This window comes from Aricia agestis, chromosome 1 (assembly GCF_905147365.1).
Source record: "Aricia agestis chromosome 1, ilAriAges1.1, whole genome shotgun sequence".
Lineage (NCBI taxonomy): Eukaryota > Metazoa > Arthropoda > Insecta > Lepidoptera > Lycaenidae > Aricia > Aricia agestis.
In genome coordinates, this window is record NC_056406.1 from 10,520,250 (window position 1) to 10,547,727 (window position 27,478).

Genomic DNA, 27,478 nt, shown 5'->3' on the forward strand with positions numbered 1-27,478 from the left:
GCAAACGTCCAAAGCGGCTTAAAGGTAGCGCACGCGAGAGCTCCGCTTCGCTGGGCGGGCGGCAGCGTGGGCGGGCGCGATTAACACACATCGACGGCTGAGACAAACGACAAAACTATAATATAAATGGATGTTAGCAACGCTTTTGCATTAAAGCTTAGCTTGTTTTGTGAGAAAATTCAATTTAAAGAATAATTTGACGAAAATAATTTTGAAAATTAATGTTATGTATAAGTGAGTGGCATGCAAGAGCCAATGAAATGAAAGAATTTTTTGAAGGAGCCATTTTCAATTGCACAAAAACTACCTACTTAATTTATTTTATGATTTTTTCAGATATAATTACTGATTACTGATAATTCTTAAAAATTTCATCATTTATATTGTCAACAATTGATATAGCTGTTCCTTTTCATTTGATATAAACATTTTCATACTATGTAGTCCAAAATAATTTAAATCAAAACAATCAATATTGCACAACCTAGGTCTACAATCTACCTTGTAAAACAAACTCAATCTTTAGTTCTATAGATAAACTTAATTAAAAGATGTACAAACTGAGATAGTATAGTACAACAATAATTATTCCGGTGCAGTGTCGAGATAATAACGTTAGACGGGTTCAAGTTTTAATGCTGGGGGTTGTTAACAAGTCGGAACTTATAGAAAATGTACGGAAGTCCTCGGCCCCCACTCGCCCACTCGCCCGGACTCCAGATTGTATCGTTGACGTCTTTATCAGTTTATGCAAACTATCGTTTATGAAGGATTTTGTTAGCGGAACGTAGTATATCTTTAAAATTGAAGAGGATTCTTGGAGCCAACATAAATTAAAAGTAAAATAAAAAGAAGCTAAATGATGTAAAATTATCTTTTATTAAAAGGCAGAACACAAACATAACAATCACATAATACTCCATGAAGGTTGGGTTATCCGAGTCATTATAACTTTGTGGGTATGCGTGTATTTTTTCACGCAAAAACTACTGAACGGTTAGTATGTTTCGTGTTGTAGAAATTTCAGTTTGGATCTCCGAATATTATTATGAGTGGTAATGGTAATAGTAAAATTTTGTACTAAATGGACCAAACTAGTTTTAGTTTGGTCCTAAAATGCCTTGAAAACGGATACATTTTGACATTTAATATATTATAGGGAATCCTTACATTCTCTGTTTATGTAGAAGTTAAGTAATAATAATTAAATCTATCTGAGTGCCGCTGTAAGATATTTTGTAACAAAAAATAGGTGTGGCACTCGGAGACTGCCGCGGTAAAGCTATTGCATAGCAATAGCTAGTTTACACACACAATATATCTAGTCGCACGCACACAAACACCGTGCCAGTCTGCCGAACCGAATCTACGGTAGGCGATGCACGGCTTTTCACTTGATGCAGTGGAGGTTGCTAGGTGTATTTTCGTTACGAAATTTCTTGATTCGGTTGCCGCGCTCACAGCCCACGATAACAAAACAAAACAAATGTAATTGGATAGTTTAAACTAAACCAGAATGATGAACCCCGCGGCACTGAATTTTGATGCGTTTTCATTCTGCGCTAACAAGGCTTTCAAACGTGAACCCTTTTTGTCGTATGAATATTTGAACTCAGTGCACATTGTGCCTACCGCATTTCACAAAAACAACATACATCACCATATTTCAGTTATTGCACTATGAAAGAGCTATTCCGAGGGAACTTTGTACGGCAAATAATATACTAAAGTTCGTTATGAAGTTCGCTAAAGCCTCCACGAGCGGAAACTCGGCATCATATTTGACAGAATATTTTTGAAATAGTTCTCTTTTCATAGTGTGAATGTGTGTTACGAAAATTCTTACTACACCTAATCGAATTTTAACGGAGGTGCTACATGGAAAAAATTTAATGATTTTATTGAAAACAGAATAAGAATAGGAACTAAAACGTAATAGCGTTTTAGTAGAGACCAGAATCCAGAAAGCTGTGAAGTCTAATCTCAATTTCTTTTGGGGAAAACCAACACATAATAATGAGTAAGAGACTGTTTATGGTTTGCTGGAAGAGATCTCCTAAAGAGATATGTAAGTACGCCAATGTTTATATTGTCACTTTTATAATATAGGTGTGTCTTAATTTTATATCTACATAAAGATAGTAAATAAATAAACTATATAATAATAATATATAATATCGGACGTTTCACACCGCGTCAGTCTGGCCCCGTGGTAAGTACCTGAAGGACTTGTGTTACGGGTACCAGACAACGGAAATATATTTAATACTTTTTTATTTATACTATACACATATTTAAGATTTAATTTTTATTAGATACACATAATATTAATACACATTCATGACCCAGGCACTTTGAAAACTTTTTGTTCCGTCGGCGGGATTTGAACCTGGAGGCCTACTAAGAAACTGTTTTGAGACTCAAACAATTGGACGAGAATGCCGCGTCCTGCTCTAACAAGGTCATTTTACGTTTATTAGAATAGGATGCGGCATTATCGTCCGATTGTTTGAGTCCCAAAACAGTTTCATGGTACAAGGCCTGAGCCACAGAGGTCGTCAAGACTTATAATAATAATAAGTTTAGGAAACTATGCTTTCTGCACAACGAAACTAAAATTATAAACGTTGCAATTACCGTCGTTTGTTAAAACAAAGCCAAAATAATGTGTTTATTCGAATCTAGAGCCACAGTGCAATAAGGCTCTGAATAATGAAGCCTCTTCCATAAGCCGCTTAACATTACGCATGCATAGAAGTTGCGTTGTCACCCCATACTACATTAGCGCAATACTGAACTCATATTTACATAATTCGGTATTCGCATATGCAAAACTGCGGAGCACCTCACTTAAACAATCAATTTAAATGTAACTTTCGTAGGGGTAAATTCGTTTAGGCGTTAGTTAATTCATAGATTAAATGAGACTAGAGATCGCCCAATGGTCGAAATTCGACCTTAGTTTCAACGACATTAAGACTACTACGTTTAATTTGTAAAAAAATATTGACTTTATCATATATTTTTTCAACTCTCGTCTCTGGGACTCAGCTGCTCTCAGACTGGCCGTGTAAGCATTGTCTAATAATATCGATTCAATAAAAAAAACTATAATCCATTTTCAATTTGTCAACTTGTTGTCAACAGACTTCAACCATAAATAAAAGAGTATAATTCGTATGTATAGGCTTGTCACACAAATATCTGTCATTTTTCCTAGTGTGTGTGTTGTAGTGTGTGTAATGTTTTATTTGTTAAAAAAATGTGTGAGAAAAGCATAATTTCAAAATAATATTAGCTCGATGCACTCCTTCACCATATAAACTTTAACTGTGCAAAATTTCATTTATCTACGTTTCCGCATTTTTCGTCAAAAGGGATACAAAGTTTTTCGCTTGCGTATAAATAGATACCTATACTGCTCTACCCGACTTTGTCCGAAGGAATTTTGGTACGCTTTAAAGTCTAAACAGAATGATGATGGAGCTTAACTGTATAATTATCTATATATTAATACGTGAGCCAAAAACTTTGTATCCCTTTTGACGAAAAATGGGGAAACGTAGGTGAATGGAATTTTGTACAGTTACAGTTTATATGGTGAAGGAGTGCATCGAGCTAATATTATTTTGAAATTATGCTTTTATCATAATTTTTTTTAACAAATAAAACATTACACACACTACAACACACACACTAGGAAAAATGTCAGATTTTTTAGTGACAAGCCTATACATACGAATTATACTCTTTTATTTATGGTGGAAATATGTTGACAATAAGGTGACAAATCGAAAATTGATTATAGTTTTTTTATTGAATCTTAGATACTATTAGACAATGCTTACACGGCCAGTCTGAGATCAGCTCAGTCCCAGAGACAAGAGTTAAAAAAAAAATTATAAAGTCAATACTTTTTTACAAAATATAGGTAGTAGTCCTAATGTCGTTGAAACTAAGGTCGAATTTCGACCATTGGGCGATTGAATAGTTCAAATAAATATTATCATCTTAGTCCTAAAATGTCGTACGCTCGCGCTTGTGGTTCTTAAGTTTTTCTTTGATCAAAATTAATTAAAAATAGCATTTCAAAATTGAACTTTATTCGCTGGTTGCACTCATTATTATTAAATAATTATTAAATTCATAATTTTTATGGAATACAAAAAATAATAATAATATTAAATTAACTCGTTAAAAGAACAAAAGAAACTAAATAGAATTGACTGTAAAATTGAAAACGTAAAAAGTCCATCAACCAAATGTAATCTGCTTTTAATTGGCCGACCATAATGGTTACAATGAAATGTTCCAATCAAAGCATGAACTAATTGCGACGTTTAGCCCGGCTGATTGATGGGCTATAATTTATTATTAAAAATTACGTGTCCAATCAAATGAAAGAAATGCACTTGATATTTTCCGTTTTAGTAATTTCTTATGTACTTAATAATTACGTATAATTTATGTTATCTTCAAAAACTATCCATTCTAATTATGAAAATGCGAAAGTGTGTCTGTCTGTCTGTTACTTTGGTATAGAGATACCTTGTGCCCCGGGTAAGGATCTTCATCCCGGAAAAATGTACGGTTCCAACGTGATAAAATAATTTTGGCGCAACGGAGTTGCGGGTGTTATCTTTTTTTTTATGAATTAAGGAGGCAAACGAGCAAACGGGTCACCTGATGGAAAGCAACTTCCGTCGCCCATGGGCACTCGCAGCATCAGAAGAGCTGCAGGTGCGTTGTCGGCCTTTAAAAGGGAATAGGGTAATAGGGTAGGGATGGGAAGGGAAGGGAATAGGGGAGGGTAAGGAAGGCAATATGGTAGGATATTGGGCCTCCGGTAAACTCACTCACTCGGCGAAACACAGCGCAAGCACTGTTTCACGCCGGTATTCTGTGAGAACGTGGTATTTCTCCGGTCGAGCCGGCCCATTCGTGCCGAAGCATGGCTCTCCCACGTATATATATCTAGTGATAATATTATATTTTATTGCTATTGTACTCGTATGTTTCTGCTTATTTTGGGTACGAATATTATAAAATAATTGGTTTTTGAAGGAGTCATCTTACTAAACGAGTATACAAAATTTCAGCTCAATCGGTTAAATATATCTACTTCAAAACTGAGTTCCAAAATTCTACCGTAACATACATACTTACATACATACAGAGCAAGTTGAATAAAAGCTTTTAAAAATAATGCTAGATTAGAATCACCAGTTAATGTTCTTACTCAGAAGTTCGAACCTTTTGTATTAACAAGTTTTGTACTTCTTATATGACATAAAACAAACCATATTATTTTCTACCACTTAACTCCATTTACTTTATTTGATGATCCATACTAATATTGAAATTGCAGGCAGACAGACACAATAATCATATCTGTGAGCCCTTCCTCTCTTATACCACTAAATCAATTTTGATGTTTTTATAGAGATACTTTGAGTCTTGGGAAGGAAAAATGTATAGTATCACGGAAAAAATCGGATTATTTGTTTGGTAAAGAGATGACACCGCAGATACATATTAGGGATCCGCGGACCACAGGTTGGGAAACACTGTTCTAGAAGATAGACAACATGTACTCACAGTAGTTGTTAGGTATGAGGTCTGGCTCAGCATCATCGTGCTCCGTGGTCTTGGGTCTCGGTGAGGCGGGTGGCTGCTTCCGCGGGTGCCGCCGGCGTCGCGCCGCCCTCCACGCCGCCCCCGCCAGCGCCAGCGCGGCGCCCGCCCCTGCCACTGTCGCCCCTGCTGCCCCCGCCGCCCCTGCGCCTAGGGCCCCTTCTGATGCTGGAAAAGTTGGACCTCTTTAATCATGGTGATTTGACCAGTAATAATACTATTACGAGGTAGGAAATATTTATTTTAATATTTTGTCTCCAAAGTAACTGCAACGAGACTTTTAAAACGTAGCACAGTATACAGATATAAAGTAGGTTGACCACGGGGAAGGAAACATTCTTCTTCTGTGGCCTACCTACAAGAGATAGTAGGTGTACAGGGTATAACAAAACTAAGTGATAATAATTAAGGGTTTGTATGTGCTCCTTGTAGAGAGTTCACTGTGAAAGTAGCAACGCTGAAAGACCAATTTTTTTTTAACTTTTGTATGGGCAAGCGCCGCAGGGTTACGAGATTCCCCATACAAAAGTGAAAAAAAATGATTTTTCAGCGCTGCTACTTTCACAGTGAACTCTCTACAAGGAACACATACACACCTAAAGTATTATCACTTAGTTTTGTTACACCTTGTACATGTATTATATAGTTATTTGCATATTTTACTAAGTTTTTAAAACACTTCTAGCCTTGTTACCCTACCACTTCCGACAGCAGTTAGGTATTAGTAATGAAACTTATTTCATTACAGCCGTGGATAGTAAGTTAGAACATAAGTGATGTCACAGTTGTGAAGTTGTGAGCTCGTAATAGGCTCTATGATAGGGGAGGGTGTGCGAAATTACGCCGTGATGCAATTAATTTGTTTAACCATTACCATAACTAGCGAGATTGCGATCAATACTTGGTGAATTATCGATATTGTTTTAGTTGTGCTGGGAAGTTGCTCGCTGCTTGTATATTGTAAATGTGATTGTATTTGTGTGTCTTCAGCCTTCATACTAATGAACCAATAATTGTTGATATATTTTGTGTTATGACATAACATTTAGTACATGTATTTAACTATTATTATTATTTACACGTGGGAAATACCACCGTATTACCAGACCGGAGAAATACCACGGGCTCACAGAAAACCGGCGTAAAACAGTGCTTGCGCTGTGTTTCGCCGAGTGAGTGAGTTTACCGGAGGCTCAATCCCTTACCCTATTCCCTTCCCTACCCTCCCCTATTACCCTATTCCCTCTTAAAAGGCCGGCAACGCACCTGCAGTTTTTCTGTTGCTTTCCATCAGGTGACCCATTTGTTCGTTTGCCCCCTTATTTCATAAAAAAAAATTACATAAGAAATAGTAATAAATGTTGAGGAAAATGGTGGCACTTTATTACTATTCTTTATGTTTAGTATTGTTACAATGCTTTGTTCATAGCTATTTTTTGTAGCCTATGATGTCCCACTGCAGGGCAAAGACCTCCCTCAGAGTGTTTAAGGCTATTTATTGATACTAAATTAACACTGCTAAATAATTTTTCGGTAGCAGTATTAATCATAATTGAGTGGCTACACTATTTCCAATTCTCTTCATCGATGAAACAATACGTGAAACTATAATTCCCGAAACGGTCGCATTTCGATTCGGCAGCAAATCAGTGAATTCCGGCAGAAGTATGCGGTAATACGGTAGTCTACAGAAGTTTGCGGTAGTACGTCTAGTCTACAGAAGTTTGCAGCTAAATTGTGAGCGGACGACATTCTTCGGCTGTATTAAATTTAATTAGGTTCCGCGTAATTAGCTCGCGGTAATGACCGGGCGATGAGTTATGGCTGACACTGTTACCATCTGTTCTTTAGCTGATTTTACACTGAAAATGGCTTGCCAGATGCATCTTTTATCTGGTTTTCTCTTAGTTAGAAGCTTTATTTAACCTTTTTTGAGGTCTGGTAGTGAAAGTCATGGTTATTATTGTTTGTTTACGATTTTTATCTCAGGGAGTTTATTAGTAAGTTGTTGATGGTCTTTCTAGAATCTAGAGATACAGACTTACAAGGATATTTTAGAGCAGAGATTCCTCAAACTAATTTTGCCTACTGCCCACTTCGAGAAAAAATATATTTTATCGTCTTTGTTACAATTTATAATGCATCCAGATGAAATAAATCACTCCCAAGCCTCTTTACAACGCCCTCATTTTTTTCTGGGTCCCATACCTCCCCCTTTTAGACCTTCAGCGCCCACAAGAGGGCGTTATTGCCCACTTTGGGAAAGGCTGTTTTAGAGCGTAGATGTCATAATATCATTGGGGTGTGGATGTAAAATATCTGTTAAACTATCGCTAACGATAATTTGAATTGAAATATGAGTTTGTCAGAAGAACGTGGATCTATCCAGTGAAACTATTCATAATAGCGGAAGTTCTAATTATTGTCACGCGCCTAAACATCCCTGGCCCTGTAGACAAGACGTGGCAAGCAATTATCGTAAATGCCAACAAAATGTATGAGATTTGACATTAGTATTCGCTAGCGAAACGATGACTTATGACAAATCGCATACATTTTGTTGGCGCTTACGATAAGCGCTTGCCACTTGTCTAGTAGGGCTGTACTTAGTTCTATTATTTTTGTGTTACATGAATTACTTCATTTGTTGATCTGCTTGTTATTTAAAATCAATAAGAATTAAAAATAAAATGTTTCCGTCAAACAATCTAAGAATGTAATTAAAACATTTCAAGTAATTTTGCTACAGATAAGAGTAAGTGTCCCATGAAATTAGGGGTGGCAAAACTATTTAAGGTTATCGTGAATCAAAGTGCCTAGTATCGAGATGAGTGGAATCCTGTTTTTGCGTGATGGTATTTCAATTACCAAGGGTTGTGTGATGAATGTGGAACTAATGCGAGTGAGCGAACTTCCGAGCATATGCGCGGAATTCGAAGCAATTTGGACATCAGAGCTGACACTATTTGCACATCAAAATTGATTGAAATTAGATAATGTACGAGATTGACAATGCAAGAGGGGTTTATTAGTCTAGCAACTTCGAATGGAGGTCATATTTGATAGTTTCTAACTTCGATCTATTCGCAAAAGAACTATGAAACAACTTGAATCTTTTTACCATTTATGACGTATAAAAAAATCTTAATGCGGTTCACAGACTACATCTACTTACCAAGTTTCAATAGTATACCTCTTATAGTTTCGGAGAAAAGTGGCTGTGACATGACGAATCTATAAGGGTTCCGTTTTTTGCCATTTGGCTACGGAACCCTAAACATGGGGAAACGTAGGTGCATGAAATTTTGCACAGTTATAGTTTATATGGTGAAGGAGTGCATCGAACTAATATTATTTTGAAATTATGCTTTTATCATAAAAAAATTTAACAAATAAAACATTACACACACTACAACACACACACTAGGGACAAGCCTATACATACTAATTCTCTTATATTAATTTTATGGTTGTATGAAGTCTGTTGTGAAATTGAAAATATATTGAGTTTTTTTTATTGAATCTTAAATACTTTTAGACAATTATTACACGGCCAGTCTGTCATATTTTGACTTTATTAATCTGAGACTGTCGCAGGAATTATGTCTAAAAAATAATAAAGTCAATTTTTTGACAGTAGAATATCAAAAGAAAAGCGTTTGGAACTTATAATTTATTTTTTATTTGAGGTCGACTTTCGACCATTGGGCGATCTCTAGTTCCGGTAATTATAGGCTCACTTTAATTTGATATTTATTTATTTGGTTTTCCTTAAGCTTATACTCACAACGTCAACGAGGCTACGAGATTTCAGATTTGTATGAACCAAATCCGAATTAGGGTATTCCGGTAATTATGTTCGAAATTCAAATGCTTCATGTCGAAATTGCTCATGTGGTTGCGCTGCAGGAGGGAATGAAAGAGAGTTGCGAGCACGTCGCCGTCCGCGATCCTTTGCGGTCACCTTCACGCGATCTGAATATTAATCCCACTGGGTTATTCAGAACTTGCTGCATTTTGAGAAGGTTCTATTTATGGTAGATGCGGAAATTTTATTAAATTATAAGGGAAGTGAATTTAGATGTTAACTGACAACAAGACGCAAACTCAGTAAATACACAACACTCCGCATTAGGAAAGAATATTATTAAAATTTTAATATATATAGGCTACAGCAAGTGATGTAAGTACAAAACAATATTTTTTACTGTTGTTAAGCAATTGCCGCCGCCTAAAGACATTTACAAGATACGCCATGATCGCCGTTCTTAATTAATAAGAAAAACATTTGCAGGTAGCAATCTAAATGGTCCAGAAAAACCGTTGAAGATTAATACAGAGTTTGACTATGCGTGGCAGAAAACTTTGGGCAATGCGCACGTTGGTGGACTACCACTCATCAAAGGGATGAAGATGAACAATTCCGAATAATATCGGAATATCCAGTGTCATAGTTTTTTTATTACATCACAAATAGCTCTGTCACATCGATGTTCCTTGAACCATGATATCAAAGTTATTAAAAATTCCAATCCGAAAACAGGCGAATCTAAAACGTACAAATAAAATCCGTACGGGGGATTGATATGATTCTGAGAAACAAAATCCATTATATTAACCCAGAGGCCATCCTTTGAGAGTACGGGACTGAGTGCTCGGCCGGAGGGCTTGTTGCCTCAATAATTAATAAGGGACATATCGAACAGGTGCGTATGTCCATCTATGCAAATTTTACATCGGATCCCTGCGCGTAAGGGTCGCGTCGACTATCGTGGTACTAAATAAACAAATCTTACCTACCTTTAATAATAATAATAATATTTATGGACGCTTCACACCACGTCAGTCGGGCCCCGTGCTAAGTACCTGAAGGACTTGTGTTACAGGTACCAGACAACGGAAATATATTCAATACTTTTTATACTATAAATATATTTAAGATTTTTATTATATCATACACATATTTAATACACATCCAGACCCGGGAACATTGAAAACTTTTTGTTCCGTCGGCGGGATTCGAACCCGCGACCCCCGGCTTGAGATGCCACACACTCAACCAATTGAGCCACAGAGGTCGTCACCTTTATTTACATTTTTTACCAACTGCATCATATTTGGTAGGTTTATGTTTTTCTTTTTTTTTTTAGTTACTCTTAAGTATCTGTAGACTCGGGGTAACGTGATAACATCAGCCACGTTATCGCTACAGCTCCTTCATGACATCATAAAACCCGGTGAAATATCTGTAAATATTAACTAGGCTGTTTGTGTTTTTAATTAACATGTCCTGAAATCTAGATAGGCTATCGTATATGAGTTTGAATGGTAACAATAGATTAGTCTTATTCGTAAAAGTGAATACTAAGTATGTTCATCAAAACATTCTTCCCAACGAAGGAGTCGAACCCACGCCCTCCGAATCGAGCTACTGTATAAACCACTGGACTACGGAGGCGTTATATTTTTATTAACAATAGGATAATTTATTTTAAGGTCATGCTCAGTACTTATAAGTTTATAAGAAAAGCCACTCACGCATTACCTAGCCCACGTTCATGATTAAAAATTGTATTTTCGTTTCCAGGTCCCACGTTACATAAGTTTCATGAAGGTTTCTCTCAGCAAAAACCTGCATTGGCACACGTAACGAAATTAATCAGAAGCTGCGAGGAGTAGTTTGCTTTGCTTCACTTGCTAGGTTTTTATCTAATTTTTTCATGTTCCATCGGCTACTTTATAATGTGGAAGGTAATATTGGAGAAAACTTAAAGTAAACAGCTTGCACATCTATACTAATATTATAAAGCGGAAGAGTTTGTTAATTAGTTTGTTTGTTTGTTTGAACGCGCTAATCTCAGGCACTACTGGTCCGATTTGAAAAATTCTTTCAGTGTTAGATAGCCCATTTATGGAGGAAGGCTATAAGCTATTATGTTATCACGATAAGACTTATGGGAGCGAAGAAATAGAGGAAATTGTGGAAAAAATGGGGGAAATTATTTGAAAGAGCTTATATGAACGCGCTTATCTCAGGTACTACTGGTCCGATTTGAAAAATTATTTCAGTGTTAGATAGCCCATTTGTCAAGAAAGGCTATAGGCTATATTTCATTACGCTAAGATTAATAGGAGCGAAGAAATAGAGTAAAATGTGTAAAAAAAGGGGGAAAATATTTGAAAGGGCTTATCTCACGAACAACTGGAGCAATTTTTCTGTTATTTGGCACAGATAAGAAGTAGACCACGTGAAGGATCATAGGCTATTTTTGGGGACTAATTTGTCTGTGAAATATCTAATTTACGCGGGCGAAGCTGCGCGGGACGTTATATTTCGCGTGGTCACGACATGACGCGTAAACGGCTGGACCCATTTTGCTGAAGTTTGGTATAAAGATACTTTGGGTCCCGAAAAAGAACATAGGATACATTTTGTGCTGGAAAAATGTACGGTTACTGTACAATATACTTTTATGATTTTCCCGTAAACTATTCAATCTATTTTGATGGAATTTGGTATGGAGATACTTTGAGTCTCGGGAAAGGACAAGGAATACTAATTTTATCCCGGAAAATGTACGGTTCCCGCACAATTAACTTTTATGATTATTGCCTTAACTATTCAATATATTTTGATGAAATTTGGCATGGAGATAGGAGATACTAATTTGAATCTGGGACAAGGAATGTTTTTTGTCCCGGAAAAATGTGCGGTTCCCACACAATATACTTTCTGATTTGCGCGTAAACGACTCAATTGAGGTACGGGAACAACTATAAACTAAAGTCCACGCGGACGAAGTCGCGGGCAACAGCAAGTACAAAATATATCTTAGAAAAAGAACTGGAGTTGAAGACTGGAGTTTGATACTTGTTGATTCAAATGATTTTGATGAACTTGAATTATAATGAATTTATCTATTCAATGCAGTGATAAAGTAAACACAATAAAAAATACTTTGAAAGATGATTACTTAGTTGTTTTCCGGAACTAAAAGTTTTACTACAATAAATAAAAAAAAATCTTGATCGGTTCAGCGGTTCAAGCGTGAGGAGGTAACGGACAAACAGACAAATGGACACACACTTTTCGGACGTATAAGTACAAGAGATCGTCCAATGGTCGAAATTCGACCTCAAATAAAAATTAAATTATAAGTTTCAAACAACGCTTCTCTTCTTCTTCTTTTTTATTAATGGCTCCTTTGTGAGTTGCCAGTATCAGAGTGTTTACGCTTCTCTATTGATATTCTATTATCAAAATATTGACTTTATTATTTTTTAGACATAATTCCTGCGACAGGCTCGGATTAATAAAGGCAAATGATGACAGACTGATCGTGTAATAATTGTCTAATGCAGTATTTAAGATTCAATAAAAAACTTAATTATATATTTTCAATTTGACCACAGACTTCAACCATTAATAAAAGAATACAATTCGTGTATATAGGCTTGTCAATCAAAATCTCCTAGTGTGTGTGTTGTACCTAGTGTGTGTACTGTGTAATGTTTTATTTGTTAAAAAAATGTATGATAAAAGCATAACTTCAAAATAATATTAGCTCGATGCAATCCTACCAAAATTTCATTCACCTACGTTTCCGTATTTTTCGTCAAATTAAGGGATCCAAAATTTTCGCTCGCGTTTTAATATAATATAATATAATATAGATAATCACCAAACCCATAACCCAAAAAACATTATAAAATATCGTATGTATCTCAAGACCTCGGGGCTGTTTTAGTGTGAAGCAATTCCATTTACGCCATCAATCAAACATTATCTAGAGTATTGTGTACCAAATGGAATAATACATCAATAGCACGTCACGACGCCATACGCCTTGGGGCACCCCGAGCGCTACAATACATTTAATCCTTACGCAGAATCGAGCACACTCTCATCAATAGGGTCACGCTTTTGACATTCGATGTCTTGGTAAAGTGATTCTATCTGATTATGGAAGAAGAGAGCAACCCCTGTTCAATGCCGGCCTGGCAGCACACCTGCAGCTCTTCTAATGTTGTGAGTGTCCATGGGCGACAGTAGTTGCTTTCCATCAGGCGACCCGTTTGCTCGTTTGTCCCTTATATAAAAAAAGTAGGATGGTTTGCCTTTTTGAGTGTATGTTTATTATATTACTATACAATTTATACCATTACCATGAGATCTAGACACGCGGTAGCGTGTCAAGCCAAGTTCAAGTGTAACCGAACTGGCGAGCAGCACCGTGTGTAATATTACACGAACCATTTGCAGTCATTATTTTTACTGAAATGGTGCATTTTATCTTCATAAATGCTCTTAATACATTATGTTATTCGAGAAAACATTCATGTTTATGGATTAAATCTAAAACATTGAATCGCTATAACAAGGAATCACGTCTCACGCCCAATTTTTAAGTGTTTTGTCATGAGTTTTCTTTTCAAAAGCGTTGTTGATTGGTTGACTGTGAGTGCTAGCTGAACAGCTATCCTTAAGAATATCCTTATGATATACAATTATCATAATATTATTTTAAATTGAGTGCAAGTTTTACATTTGTAGGATATATGTATGTACCTCTATAAAATTATTGTAGTTATTTGCTATCATCAAAATAAGGGTAGTAAATTGGAGAATAATTCTTAATACTAGAGATCGCCCAATGGTCGAAATTCAACCTTAGTTTCAACGACATTAGGACTACTACCTATATTTTGTAAAAAATATTGACTATCATATTTTTTTTCAACTCTTGTCTCTGGGACTCAGCTGATCTCAGACTGGCGGTGTAAGCATTATCTAATTGTATCTAAGATTCAATAAAAAACCATAATCCATTTTCAATTTGTCAACTTGTTGTCAACAGACTTCAACCATAAATAAATATAATATTGTTAGCATAGTGGCCACCCTGCAGCAAGGATGGCAACACCAATTTACTGATGACAACACTGTGGGGAAAAGCGCCTATATAAGTCGTTGCATGATCATTTAACTCCCTCTTTTTCGGTAAGGCGCTTTGGTAAGGGGAAACTCTGCCCGATTGAGTAGTCAATTCCTAAATTAGTAGCCATCTTAATAATTTGTGTTATTTTGTTTCTTGGTAAATATTTGATTAATTTGTTGGTTCAGTTTTAGAGTATTAGTTTTAGTTGAAATTGTTTAATTAATTTGGTAGTTTAGTTTTAGAGCATTAGTTTTCGTTTAGATTGTTATTAGTTGTAAGTTAATAAAACGCCGTATGGCTAATGTGTATTAATTGTTTTAATGATTCCCGCTGAATCTTTCTAAGATCAGAAGTGGGATTGTTAATTCACGCGTCTTTCTGCTCTGCGTCCTGAGTAAACGGCAATTGACTACTCAAATTAATTATTATCTACCCGCAATTCAAGAACGCGAAATGAAGAAAATAAGTACGTGTTTATCAGCATAAGTGAATTTGGTAAAGTATATTACGAGTAAGTCCAGCCCATTTCGGACATTGGTGAGTACGTTCTAATTGTTTTACAAAGAGTTGAGTTCAATACCAAATTTCTTAAACTACCGACACAAAAAAAAACAAAAAAACTTTTTACTAATAATTAGTTGTCTTTTTGTATTTTGTAGTTTGTACTTAATTAGTTTTGTTTTTTTGGTTACATTTATTCCGGAGTCACTATGGCAAATAAAAAAAATAGCAGACGTTCTGGTAAACGCAATTCACGATCAAGATCGCGTTCTCGAGATCGTAATAATAAACGATCACGATCACGCTCTAGTGATCGTGGTTCTAGAGATCGTAATAATATAAGATCGCGATCCAGAGATCGTAGTTATCGATCGAGATCTCGTTATTTAAATCCAAGTTTATCTCCTCCTCGATACAGAAGTAGCCGCAAATCTCGCAGCCCCCCTCATAATCCTGTTAAAAAACAAATGCAATTAATTTTAGATCGCTTGGTGTCCTTGGAAGAACGGTGTGGCTCATCACCGTCGTGCCCCAGTACCGGTGAGCCTGTAGCCGGTACGTCCCGGTCGTCTGTGGCGGTTGCGGCGGGAGTTGAAGCGCCTTCTTCGCAAGTCTACCCCGCGAGCCCCATCACAAGCGACTCCACGTCGACGGACAGGATCGTTAATGCGATACGATCGATCAACACGACGGTGAGATCTGACCAATCTTTTTATATTTCAAATTTTGACCCCAATATAAATGATATAGACGTCTGGTGTGAGGAACTTGACCGCGCTAAAGCTATACACGGTTAGAATGACAGTGAGTGCTTATCGCGTATCGGTAATTGCTTAAAAGGCGAAAGTAGAATCTGGTTAAATGAGTGGGTCACCAGCCTGCGTAGTTGGAGTAAATTTAAAGAGGAATTTAAGCCTTTGTGTCCGAAGAAACCGGATATAGCGAATATTTTATATGAAGTTATGTGTACAAATTCCGATAACTATCAAACTTATGCAGACTATGCGCGTCGTTCCTCATTAAAATTACGTATTGTGCGAGGTTTAAGTGATGAACTAATTTCGGCAATAATTATTAGGGGTATCACAGACCCACAAATTAGGGCATCAGCTACTAATTCGAAAGTCATGCCAAACCAGTTAGTCGAATATTTTTCAAATTACGTTAAAACAAGTAATTTAGTTTCAAATAAAAGGTTTGATTATTCACGTACTGAACGTCTTGCAAAATTTCAAAACCGCGATTATCGCAAACAAAGATTTGAAGAACGGAAATGTTTTGTATGTGGGCAGCGCTGCCACAAACAAACAAGTTGTACTAGAAAATCGATGCCTATATCTAAGGACAGTAACAATAGTGTAGCTAAAACTAATAATTCTAATCAAAATGTAGGTAAATCTGATCTTTGTGAATTTTGTAAGAAACCCGGACATAAAATTGAAACCTGTTTCGCTAAAATGAAAAGTGAAGCTCGTAATAAAAAGTGTTAATTTTGTAAAAAAAAATGCTGATTACAAAAACAATGACATTGCTGTAGCAGTTATTCAAGGGGTTCCTGTCGATATTCTTATAGATAGCGGTTCAAGTATATCATTAATTTCATCATCGCTACTAAAACATTTCAAGTGTGAACGTAAGCCTGCTTTTAGAGTATTAATGGTAATGAGATCGAGTCTACTTATTATGTTATAAATAGAATTTAGCGAAATAACTGAGGTAGACTTACACGTCGTGTCCCCTTAGTTTATGAATATTCAAATAATAATTGAAACCGATGTTTTGAATCGAGAAGGTGTAACGTACATCCGTACTCGTGGTCAACAATATCTTACATGCGAGCCTCGTCTTTCGCATAGTGTATTATATTGTGTCGTACAGCCTTTACATACTCGGGTCCGGATTCACAGGATTCGTAAATCGTAACCCCAGAAGGACATTTTGAATATTTAAAAATGCCATATGGTTTAGCGAATTCGCCTGTCATCTATCAAAGAATTATGTCTCAAACACTGCGGAAACATATAGAATCTGGTAATCGAAGGGCTTCACACCCTTAGAGAGGTACTTCAGACTCTAACTGATTCGGGCTTTTCGATCAATTTAAAGAAATGTTTATTTTTATCAACTAAAATAGAGTATTTAAGACGTACAATATCTTAGGGTCAGGTACAACCGAGCGCTGGAAAGCTTAAAGCTCTAGTCGAAGCACCAGCCAAAAAAAAAAAATGTAAAACAAGCGTGCCAATTTCTTTGTCTTGCTAGTTACTTTCGCCGCTATATAGCTTCTTTGTTAACTAGTGAACCCGTTTTAGCTATTTATGATGCAAATTTATAAAGTGAAATTCACACAGATGCAAGTTCTGTGTGATACGGGGCCGTGTTTCTTCAAGTCCACAATAATGGTTGCAAGCGAGTGATTAGTTACTTTAGTAAAAGGACACAAGGTGCAGAACCAAAATATCACTCGTACGAGCTGGAAACTTTGGCAGTGGTCAAGGCTCTGCAAAATTAGACACTATCTGGTTGGAGTTCACTTTACTGTAGTAACAGATTGTAATGCTCTTAAGGCAACTCAACAAAAAAAAGATCTTCTGCCACGCGTAACCAGATGGTGGATATATCTACAGGACTTTGACTTTACCTTAGAATATCGCAAAGGTTCTTCTATATCGCATGCTGACTATTTGAGTCGCAATCCTGTTAATTTTTGTGAGGCACGCAAACACAGAATTGGGCTCAAATTGCACAATCCGTTGATGAGAAAACTCAGCAGCTTTTACAAAAACTAACAGACGGACAGCTTGACCCAAAACGTTATATTAAAAAGAACGATATGCTCTATTACAAATATATGCCCGCCGGTGAGGATCCTAGGTTATTACGTTTTGTACCCAAAGGTCATATGATTGAGTTTACTCAGGATCTTCCACGACGAGCATAATCACCCGAGGGTTGATAAGACTTTAGAGCTTATACGTAAAGACTATTGGTTTCCTTCCCTTAATTTATTTGTTCAAAAATATGTGGGTCATTGTCTTGTTTGTATAACATAAGAGAGTCCCACGAGCATCCGATCAACTTATTCATTCATGGGAAAAATCTTGTTGCCCTTTTGAAATTGTACATGTAGGTGCTTTGGCTCCATTGCCTGTTGATGATTACAAATATGTGTTAATTGTAGTAGATGCATTCTCAAAATATTGTCTTTTGTACCCAATGTTTGGTCAGGATGCTAATGAAATAAAATAAAAATTTGTAACTAATGTAATTTCGTTATTTGGTACGCCAAAATTAATTGTAGCAGATCGCGGTCGTATGTTTCAAAGCTCAAGTTTTACAAAACTTAATAGAATTAGGAATTGACGTGCATCTTATAACACCTGAGATGCATCACTCAAACGGGCAAGTTGAACGTTACTGCCGGACATTGTTGAACATGCTTCGTATCGAATGTAATCACCGACACAGCGAATGGTCAGATGTCATGTGGCGTTTACACTTGGTTTTGAATATTACTAAACAAAAAGGCACCAAACAGTCGCCACTCAATTTACTTGTTGGCATTGAAGCAGCAACACCTCTTATTCGTCACCTTATTAGAGACATTGCTTTAGAGGGTACCAACCAAAATCGCGAGGCATTAAGGGAAATGCACAGACAGGGCGCCTTTCAACGTCTAGAATTAAATTGACGTCAGCAAGATTCTACAGTGAATGCCAACCGTAGACCTCCACGCTCATTTGCAATTAACTCCTTTGTGTTTGTTATAAAACAGGGGCAATCAACCGGGAAGCTGGATTCTGGCATGCGCGGACCATATCGCGTGGTCAAGGCGCTACCCCATGGTCGCTATGAGCTACAACTGTTGGCTAGTTTCTACAGAAAGCTGACCCAGGTCGCGGCTGAATTTATGTCGCCGTGGCGAGGGGAGTGGACTCCTGATACATGTGCCGCTTTCTTTGAAAGTGAGGTTTTTTTTTAATTATCATGGGAATAAGCTAACGTCGCGCCTATGTTCCCTTTGGACTGGCCTATGTCATTGGAATAAGCTAACGTCGTGCCTATGTTCCATTTGTACTGGCCTATATCATTGGAATAAGCTAACGTCGTGCCTATGTTCCATTTGGAATGGCCTATGTCATTGGAATAAGCTAACGTCGCGCCTATGTTCCATTTTGACTGGTCTATGTTATGGGAATAAGCTAACGTCGTGCCTATGTTCCCTTTGGACAGAGATAGCTAACGGCGTGCTTCCTCTCTGGTCTAGTTTAAGAGTTGGTGTAAAGCAACCGAGATGATGCAATTGAATTAACTGCAGCGATTCTGTTGTATCATCACGGATTTATTAGTAATTCTTACGAGAGATTTGCTTTCTTGTTCAAGAATTGCTCATGTTTGATATTTTGTTCATGTCATAACATGTTTTAATTTATGGTCTTCAGGTTGCCGAGTCTGATGAAACGGAGTCTGCAATTGACCAGCCAGCCAGCGAGGTTGCATTGCCCAATGGAGCGTTCGAGCCTGTACCAAGTACTTCAAGTGGAGTGCGAGCCGCTGCTATTCGAAAAAGGAGAACGGGGACGTCCTCCAGTCAGGAGAGGCCGTGTTAGCATAGTGGCCACCCTGCAGCAAGGATGGCAACACCAATTTACTGATGACAACACTGTGGGGAAAAGCGCCTATATAAGTCGTTGCATGATCATTTAACTCCCTCTTTTTCGGTAAGGCGCTTTGGTAAGGGGAAACTCTGCCCGATTGAGTAGTCAATTCCTAAATTAGTAGCCATCTTAATAATTTGTGTTATTTTGTTTCTTGGTAAATATTTAATTAATTTGTTGGTTCAGTTTTAGAGTATTAGTTTTAGTTGAAATTGTTTAATTAATTTGGTAGTTTAGTTTTAGAGCATTAGTTTTCGTTTAGATTGTTATTAGTTGTAAGTTAATAAAACGCCGTATGGCTAATGTGTATTAATTGTTTTAATGATTCCCGCTGAATCTTTCTAAGAATATTATATAATATAAATAATTCGTATGTATAGGCTTGTCACTCAAAAATTTGTCATCTCATTAATTAGTGTGTGTGATGTAGTGCATCGAGCTAATATTATTTCAAAATAATATTAGCTCGATGCACTCCTTCACCATATAAACTATAACTGTGCAAAATTTCATGCATCTACGTTTCCCCATTTTTCCTAAAAAGGGTTACAAAGTTTTTCGTTCGCGTATTAATATTATGATGATACGTTACGGCTTATGAAATCTAAATCGACACGACTTGTCAACTCGTCTTATTAGATTTATTCCCATGACAATCGCAGGCTAAAGATTTATTACATCCAGCTCTTCCAGGAATGTTCATATTAGAGTAATATGAGTAAATTAATATATTCAGAAAAATCTCACGTTCAATGAATATTGGAATCAGGTCGAATCAAATCGTCTTCGTGTCGTACAGGATGTTCTGATCTTGCAGAGTTATCACGTCAGGTAGACGTTCCATTATAGATACGATTAATATAAAAGTTATTTTTTTTTGTATTTTACTTAGCTGATAATGCTTATTTCTTGTTGACATGCTTCGTCACGAATGGGCCGGCTCGACCGGAGAAATATCACGTTATCACAGAAAACCGGCGTGAAACAGCGCTTGCCCTGTGTTTCGCCGAGTGAGTGAGTTTACCGGAGGCCCAATCCCCTACCCTATTCTCTTCCCTACCCTCCCCTATTCCCTTCCCTTCCCATCCCTACCCTCCCATATTACCCTATTCCCTCTTAAAAGGCCGGCAACGCACCTGTAGCCCTTCTGATGCTGCGAGTGTCCATGGGCGACGGAAGTTGCTGTCCATCAGGTGACCCGTTTGCTCGTTTGCCCCCCTTATTTCATAAAAAAAGTACCTGTTGTAATTTAAATGAACAACTTGTAATAATACACCCTAGTAATCATATTTTTGTGGTTAAAATTGGCCAATTGTGCTTTTTCCAGTCTTTTTAAGCTATTGCAAAGCTTTCATCGCAGGCTTTGAGCGTGGCGAATCAAGAATCAAGAAATTCCGTAACTAAAAAACCTAACACTCGTCTAACGTCGATTTAGTTCGGCTCGGCGTGTTTGTGTGCATATATGGTGATAAAAAATGAAATGCAATAGCATCGCGGCAGTATCCGACTGCTACACGACGTATTTTTATATTTTTTACCTATTAATTTGTGACATTTATTTGCAGGCACAAGTCACAATTCAAAAACTTTCATTGTGCTGTATTGATATCAATGATTACAACATTTTATTTTATTTTTTTACTATGTAATTTGGGGCCGTCTATGGGCTAAATTCGCCCATATTCTTTTTTGCTATCTTTGTATATTATAGGTTTTTCGCACCAAGGCTAATTGAATTAAGATAAATACTCTTTATTGTGCACACATAACATTATAACAATTTAAAGACATTTTTTTAAAACACAAGTATAACACAATGGCGGCCTCATTACTATTTAGTAATTTCTTCCAGGCGACCACGGGTAGAGGAAACAAGGATAATTGAAATAATATTATTACTTAATTAATTGTTTTTGTAGTCCATCACGCCATGGACTTTTTTATATTAAGTATATAGAATCTAGATAGAATATAATATATACATAATATTATATATGTAATAACAACATATATATTTTTTGTTTTATAAATTGCATAATAATTAAAATCTTAATGTTTTGATCGGTGTGGTCCCAGTGCAGCTGTGGCGGCCAGTAGATCCGACGAAAAAAAATTTATTAGTACAACATTAAAAACTTTCAAGTACCAAAATGTTGAACATTGTCACATAATATTCGTTGACTAGGGCACGTATACATCGAATTCTGTATTAGTAGGGCTGATCGCATACAAATGTGCGCGTGAGGAGCCAACCTTTGGGCTCATTTTCAATAGTCGTTAACTCGTACGGTATACAGCATACGGGGAGTCTATGACAACGAATGGCGCATGTCTATTGGTCGTGGCATGATCTCCCGCACCCCGCATGCGGGCCCTATCGACCAGTGAAAATGCGCCATTTGGCGTACGTGCTTATTACGCCAGCTTCATTTACATTAATCCCACTTATTGATAAATTGCTCAACTCGATTACTTACTACAGCGATAACAAAGGATTATATTGTAGATTTGGGCTTAACCCTCTACAATTGATTAAGAATATTAATATCCTCCAGACCTCTAGACGCCTACGCGGCTTCTAGACGACTACCTTTATTTAATGGATATACAAATGGATTTCACCTCAATTCAAGCAGAAATTAAATTAGATTAGTAACGGACAAACAAATAACGATGATAACGCTTAAACTTTATTTCTATTCAAGAGTTAAACAACACAAAACACTTGTAAATTTCAACCTACTCTACTTTTATTGAATATCAGTTTGAACGTATAACATTTTATTATTCTCTCCTTATATTGCCTTAGTCTCATTAGACTTCGCAAACCTATTTTATTGCCACACAAAATACACGTGAATCCTTAATTAAGTTCTTTGCATAAATTGTTCGTGTACGTAAAATATGTCAATTAAACTGCCAATTACTTCACTCTAGCAAAATAATATGACATACAGTAGAGCAAGCGTGAATTTGAAATCATATTCACTCAAAACGAGATACTTTTACTTGTTATAGTTATCTGAAATCACGTTTATGTGTGCGTGGGCTTGCTTCTGTCTAAATAGAAAACATGCAGCAATTAGTGTCAATGTGCTGCCAAGTAAATCTTAGTTATATTACTTACGAGCCTTTGCCCGCGGCTTCGCTCGCGTTATGAAGTATTATTATATACAAACTTTCATGCCCTATTTTAAACCCTTGGGGGTAGAATTGATCAAAATCCTTTCTTAGCGGATGCCTGCATCATAACATCTACCTGCATGCCAAATTTCAGCTCGATCCGTCCAGTGGTTTGGGCTGTGCGTTGATAGATCACTATGTTAATCAGTCAGTCACCTTTGAGTTTTATATATATAGATTACGCGAGCGAAACACTCGGAAAAATGCGGAAACGTAGGAGCATAAAATTTCGCACAGTTGTAGTTTATATGGATAAGAAGTGTATCGAGATAATTTTGTTTTAAAATTATGCTCTTAAGTCTGTATGGCTGGTCTCTGGTCTTAACATACATATTTTATTAAAACATAAATAAAACATTACGCACACTACAACGCGCACACTACCATGTTTTGACTGACAAGCGGCAAGCCTATAAACACGAATTATACTCCTTTTTTAGGATTGAAGTCTGTGTCAAATTAAAAATGGTTGTTTTTTATTAAATCTGAAATAGTCAATACTTTAAACGGGGAGGCAAAAGAAAAAAGGGATTAATTAAATTTAAGGTCGAATTTCGACCATTGGGCGATCTCTAGTTATTATAATGCGTTTGGATTTGTGATGGCTGTACGCCTTTCTTTAGATTAAATAACAGGAAATCCATACTGATAATATTATATTAACGCGAAAGTGTATCTGTCTGTCTGTCTGTTACCTCGTCACACCCAAACCACTCAACCGATTTTGCTGAAATTTGGTATGGATTTGGATATACTTTGACTCTCGGGTAAGGACATAAGATACTTTTTATTGCGGCAAAATATACGGTTCCCGCGCGATAAACGACTTTTGGTCATCTAGTATTATTATTAACTCTTCCGTGGTCCAGTGGTTAAGAGCGTGGCTCTTGACTCGGAGGTCGTGGGTTCGATTCCCGCGTTGGAAAACGTGTTATTTCCAAGTTTGGTTAGGACAATGTAGGCTGATCACCTGATTGTCTGACAAGTAAGATGATCCATGCGTCGGATGGGCATGTAAAAAGTCGGTCCTGCGCCTGATCTCTCGCCAGTCGTGTCGGTCTTCCGTCCCACTGGGTTATGAGAGTAAAAGGAATAGAGAGTGCTCTTGTATATTGCGCACACACTTGGGCACTATAAAATTACTCCTGCGTAACTGGCCTGGTTTCAATGAAACCGGCCGCAGTCACCGAATCTGGTGTGGGAGTTATTATTATTACTAGTTCACAGCATTTTCGTGGCGCTCTTTGAAGATAGTCTATTGTAAATTATTTCTCAAGTCTCAAGGGGTTGCAGTTGTCAATGAAGTACAAGTACTGAAATAAGTTTGAACTAGTTCAAGGAATGTGGACTGGAACGATTTGCGGAGTAACTCGTGGTCAATTTGTTTAATGTTAGTGCAGTTTCCGCAACCTAAATTTTTGCGGTCTAATAGTGTTTTTTGCATGGAATTCACGAAATATTATTTACATAGAGAATTTACCATTGGGGTATTTTATTACTATATTGTTACTATTATTAGTAATTTAGTACTTTATATTATAGGTACATACTTTTAACGCCTCCGTGGTCCAGTGGTTAAGAGCGTGGCTCTCGACTCGGAGGTCGTGGGTTCTGATCACCTGATTGTCTGATAAGTAAGATAATCCATGCGTCGGATGGGCATGTAAAAAGTCGGTCCTGTGCCTGATCTCTCGCCAGTCGTGTCGGTACTCGGTCGTCCGTCCCACTGGGTTAAGTCTTATGAGAGTAAAGGGATAGAGAGTGCTCTTGTGTCCTGCGCACACACTTGGGCACTATAAAATTACTCCTGCGTACCTGGCCTGGTTTCAATGAAACCGGCCACCGCCACCGAAACCGGTGTGGGGGTATTATTACATACTTTTATTTATATATAATATTCAACTAGTCTACTAAGAATTTAAGTTATGTTTAAACATAAACCTCAACAGCTATAGTAATACACATTACAAACATTAATGAGTAATGACATTATCACGTTGAAAAAGCCCCTTGCGAAGTTGCGAGTTTCTTCTCGTCGGGTTGATTCCCAAAACGGTGGTAGGCATCGTAGACTTTCCAAAACGGTGGTAGGCATCGTAGACTTTCCAAAACGGTGGTAGGCATCGTAGACTTTCCAAAACGGTGGTAGGCATCGTAGACTTTCCAAAAACTATTCTACTTTGAACTTTCCAGCCAATTCGGAAATAAAACAAATTATTTAATTTCTTTACTCCCAATGTCACTAATCACTATGATGACTAAAATATAAACACTCAAAAAACTAAACACTCTTTTTGCAGTGGAGCTATTTTAAGGTTGATTCAGACCGCAACGCGACGCGTATGGTACGAGTAGATGCATTTCAAAATTTATATGGATTTGACAGATTCAGAAGACGTCTCACACATGAACTCTGTCAAATGCATATAAATTTAGAAATGCGCAGCGTTGCGGTCTGAATCAACCCTTAGTCGTGCACTTAAACTTTATCCACACGGTATTAGAAGACAAGTGGAAGCCGGAGCTAATAGGAAGTTTTAATAGGTAAATGTATTCGATAGCGCCGCCTCCGACCAGGTAATTAGTTCCTTATCAGCACCAGCGCAGCTCTTTTCGCTCACAAACTCAACTACAAAGCACTTTCAGGACGCCATTTCGTTTAGTTCTTGAAACAGGAAAGCTAAACATGAAAATATTGTCCTGTAAAGTGGACTGTGTAATATATTAATAAATTTCTATAATTTAATGTCAGTCGGAACAAAAGTAAGTATTTTTATTGCTGATATTGTTGTGAATATTCATACATCAAAACATGACAGTTGATCAGACTTCTCCGGTTTTTTTCGAAACCAAGTCGTGTTTTAAAGTATTAAATAAAATATTAAAGTGTAAGAGGCGAAATAGAGAAGACGCTACACAATTTTTGGGACATTACTGGGACAAAATGGATTTATTTATAAAGAAATTCCGAAATAAGTTTATCTTAATGTCTGTATAATGCTGAATTACGCGGGCTGTTTTGGCCATAAATCGTGGAAATTATCGCCCCAGCGGCAGTTTGCATGAAATCATTATAAATATTAATCATGAGCGAGTATTAATGATTAAAGTTGTCCGCGGGACCGCACTAATGTATTCACTATTATCTGTCGCAAGTGGCCCGCTTCGGCGAAGCGTAGGCGGGAGCGTGCATAGTTTAATAACGGTTTCGCAGAGAATATTGTAGTAGACTATTTTGAACACAAGTGTGCAGTTCTTACTATGCTTATATCAATGTTATCAATCTGTCTTATTATCGATTAGATGGATCTCTTCTATTTATAAAAATCTTGTAGCATTGATTGCCAAATGACTATAATGCCAAATTATATATTTTTTATTGGTACAAGATTCTTTAGTTTTGATAACTGCATAAATACTTTTAAATAAACAAAAGTAGGCAAATGAATGAAGAATATTAAATGAAAACCGCTGCATACTGTGACTTAACACGTATTTCACCTTCATTGTTGTGTACTAATGATACGAAATTCTCAAGGACACCTATTTATCACGGAGGTGAGAGGGGCGCTTAACCTGCCACGTGTGCCCGGAGTAAGCTACACAGATTTCTTCGAATATTTTTCTTCTAAATTATTACGTGCCCTGTTTCACAATCTTTTTATAAGTATGTTCTGATGTTCTGTTTCAGTTTTTTTATACAAACTAATTGTAATCGGTGAAATAGTTTCAAAAGTGATAGCAAATTGTTTTGGGATTTGGAGAAACTATAACACATAATATTAAACAGTTACTACGAATATTTTCTCTGTTTTTTTTGTATTCATAGACAATTAGTTGCTGGGAATAAAATATACATAATGTATTTTTTTTATATAAGTATATAATTTCCTGCTGCTATTTAATTGCAGCAACATTGTATCGTTTTCAAATTCTTGTTACTTTTAATTTAAAATTTATATCCATGTTTTTTTTTCCTTTCTTTACACCCTCGACCCATTCTCCTTATATTACGGGAGGTCACGACATTTTTGGTAACGATATCCAAAATGACTTACATTGCATTGACAAGATAAAGAGCAACTCTCTGATGCCAAATATGTCGGTCTGCCTGCGTAAAGTACAGGCGACTGCTCGCAGTCGAAGCGTTTCTGACCAAATCTTTGACATATAGTAAGTATGTGAGTAATTGTTTGCGGAGTTTCTTCGTCGCAGGAGCAAAAAGGGTTATCAGTTATTTTAAATCTATGCAGATAGCTCTTTATACCACCATGGCCTGTATAAATTTGAGTTCTTACGTTGGAGGTAGCGTCTGACCGTAGAATCTTGTATGCTCTAGTGAGGATTGGGAATATCGATATTATGTACTTTCCCGTGTCAGATTGAGTATAATTATCTTGCCTGCCAAGTCTCTATGGTTATGGCTCTGATATACATAATGTCATGCGTGGGTTGTTATATCCCACGCATATCATATCTAAGGTATGAATTTAAGTATTTCCAACATGTTCACCTTTTAACGTTACAATATGCAAAAGGGGAGAAAAAATACCCATCTTAAAT

The 27,478-nt window shown here is 36.8% G+C and overlaps 2 protein-coding genes across 2 annotated transcripts in view; one reads left to right on the top strand and one right to left on the bottom strand.

Moving 5' to 3' along the window:
* The window catches only part of LOC121740154 (neural cell adhesion molecule 1-B-like), a 367,043-nt gene that overhangs the window by 19,556 nt on the left and 320,009 nt on the right, over positions 1-27,478 (bottom strand). The window contains exon 15 of the mRNA XM_042132808.1: positions 5,599-5,802. Coding sequence (XP_041988742.1) covers positions 5,599-5,802 — 204 coding nt within the window. The remainder of the gene's footprint in view (positions 1-5,598; positions 5,803-27,478) is intronic.
* LOC121740170 lies at positions 15,260-19,851 on the top strand. Its single transcript, XM_042132809.1, has 4 exons — positions 15,260-15,314; positions 15,558-15,766; positions 18,850-18,996; positions 19,519-19,851. Exons 1-4 carry the CDS (start codon positions 15,284-15,286, stop codon positions 19,528-19,530), a joined length of 399 nt encoding a protein of 132 aa, XP_041988743.1. The 5' UTR covers positions 15,260-15,283; the 3' UTR covers positions 19,531-19,851.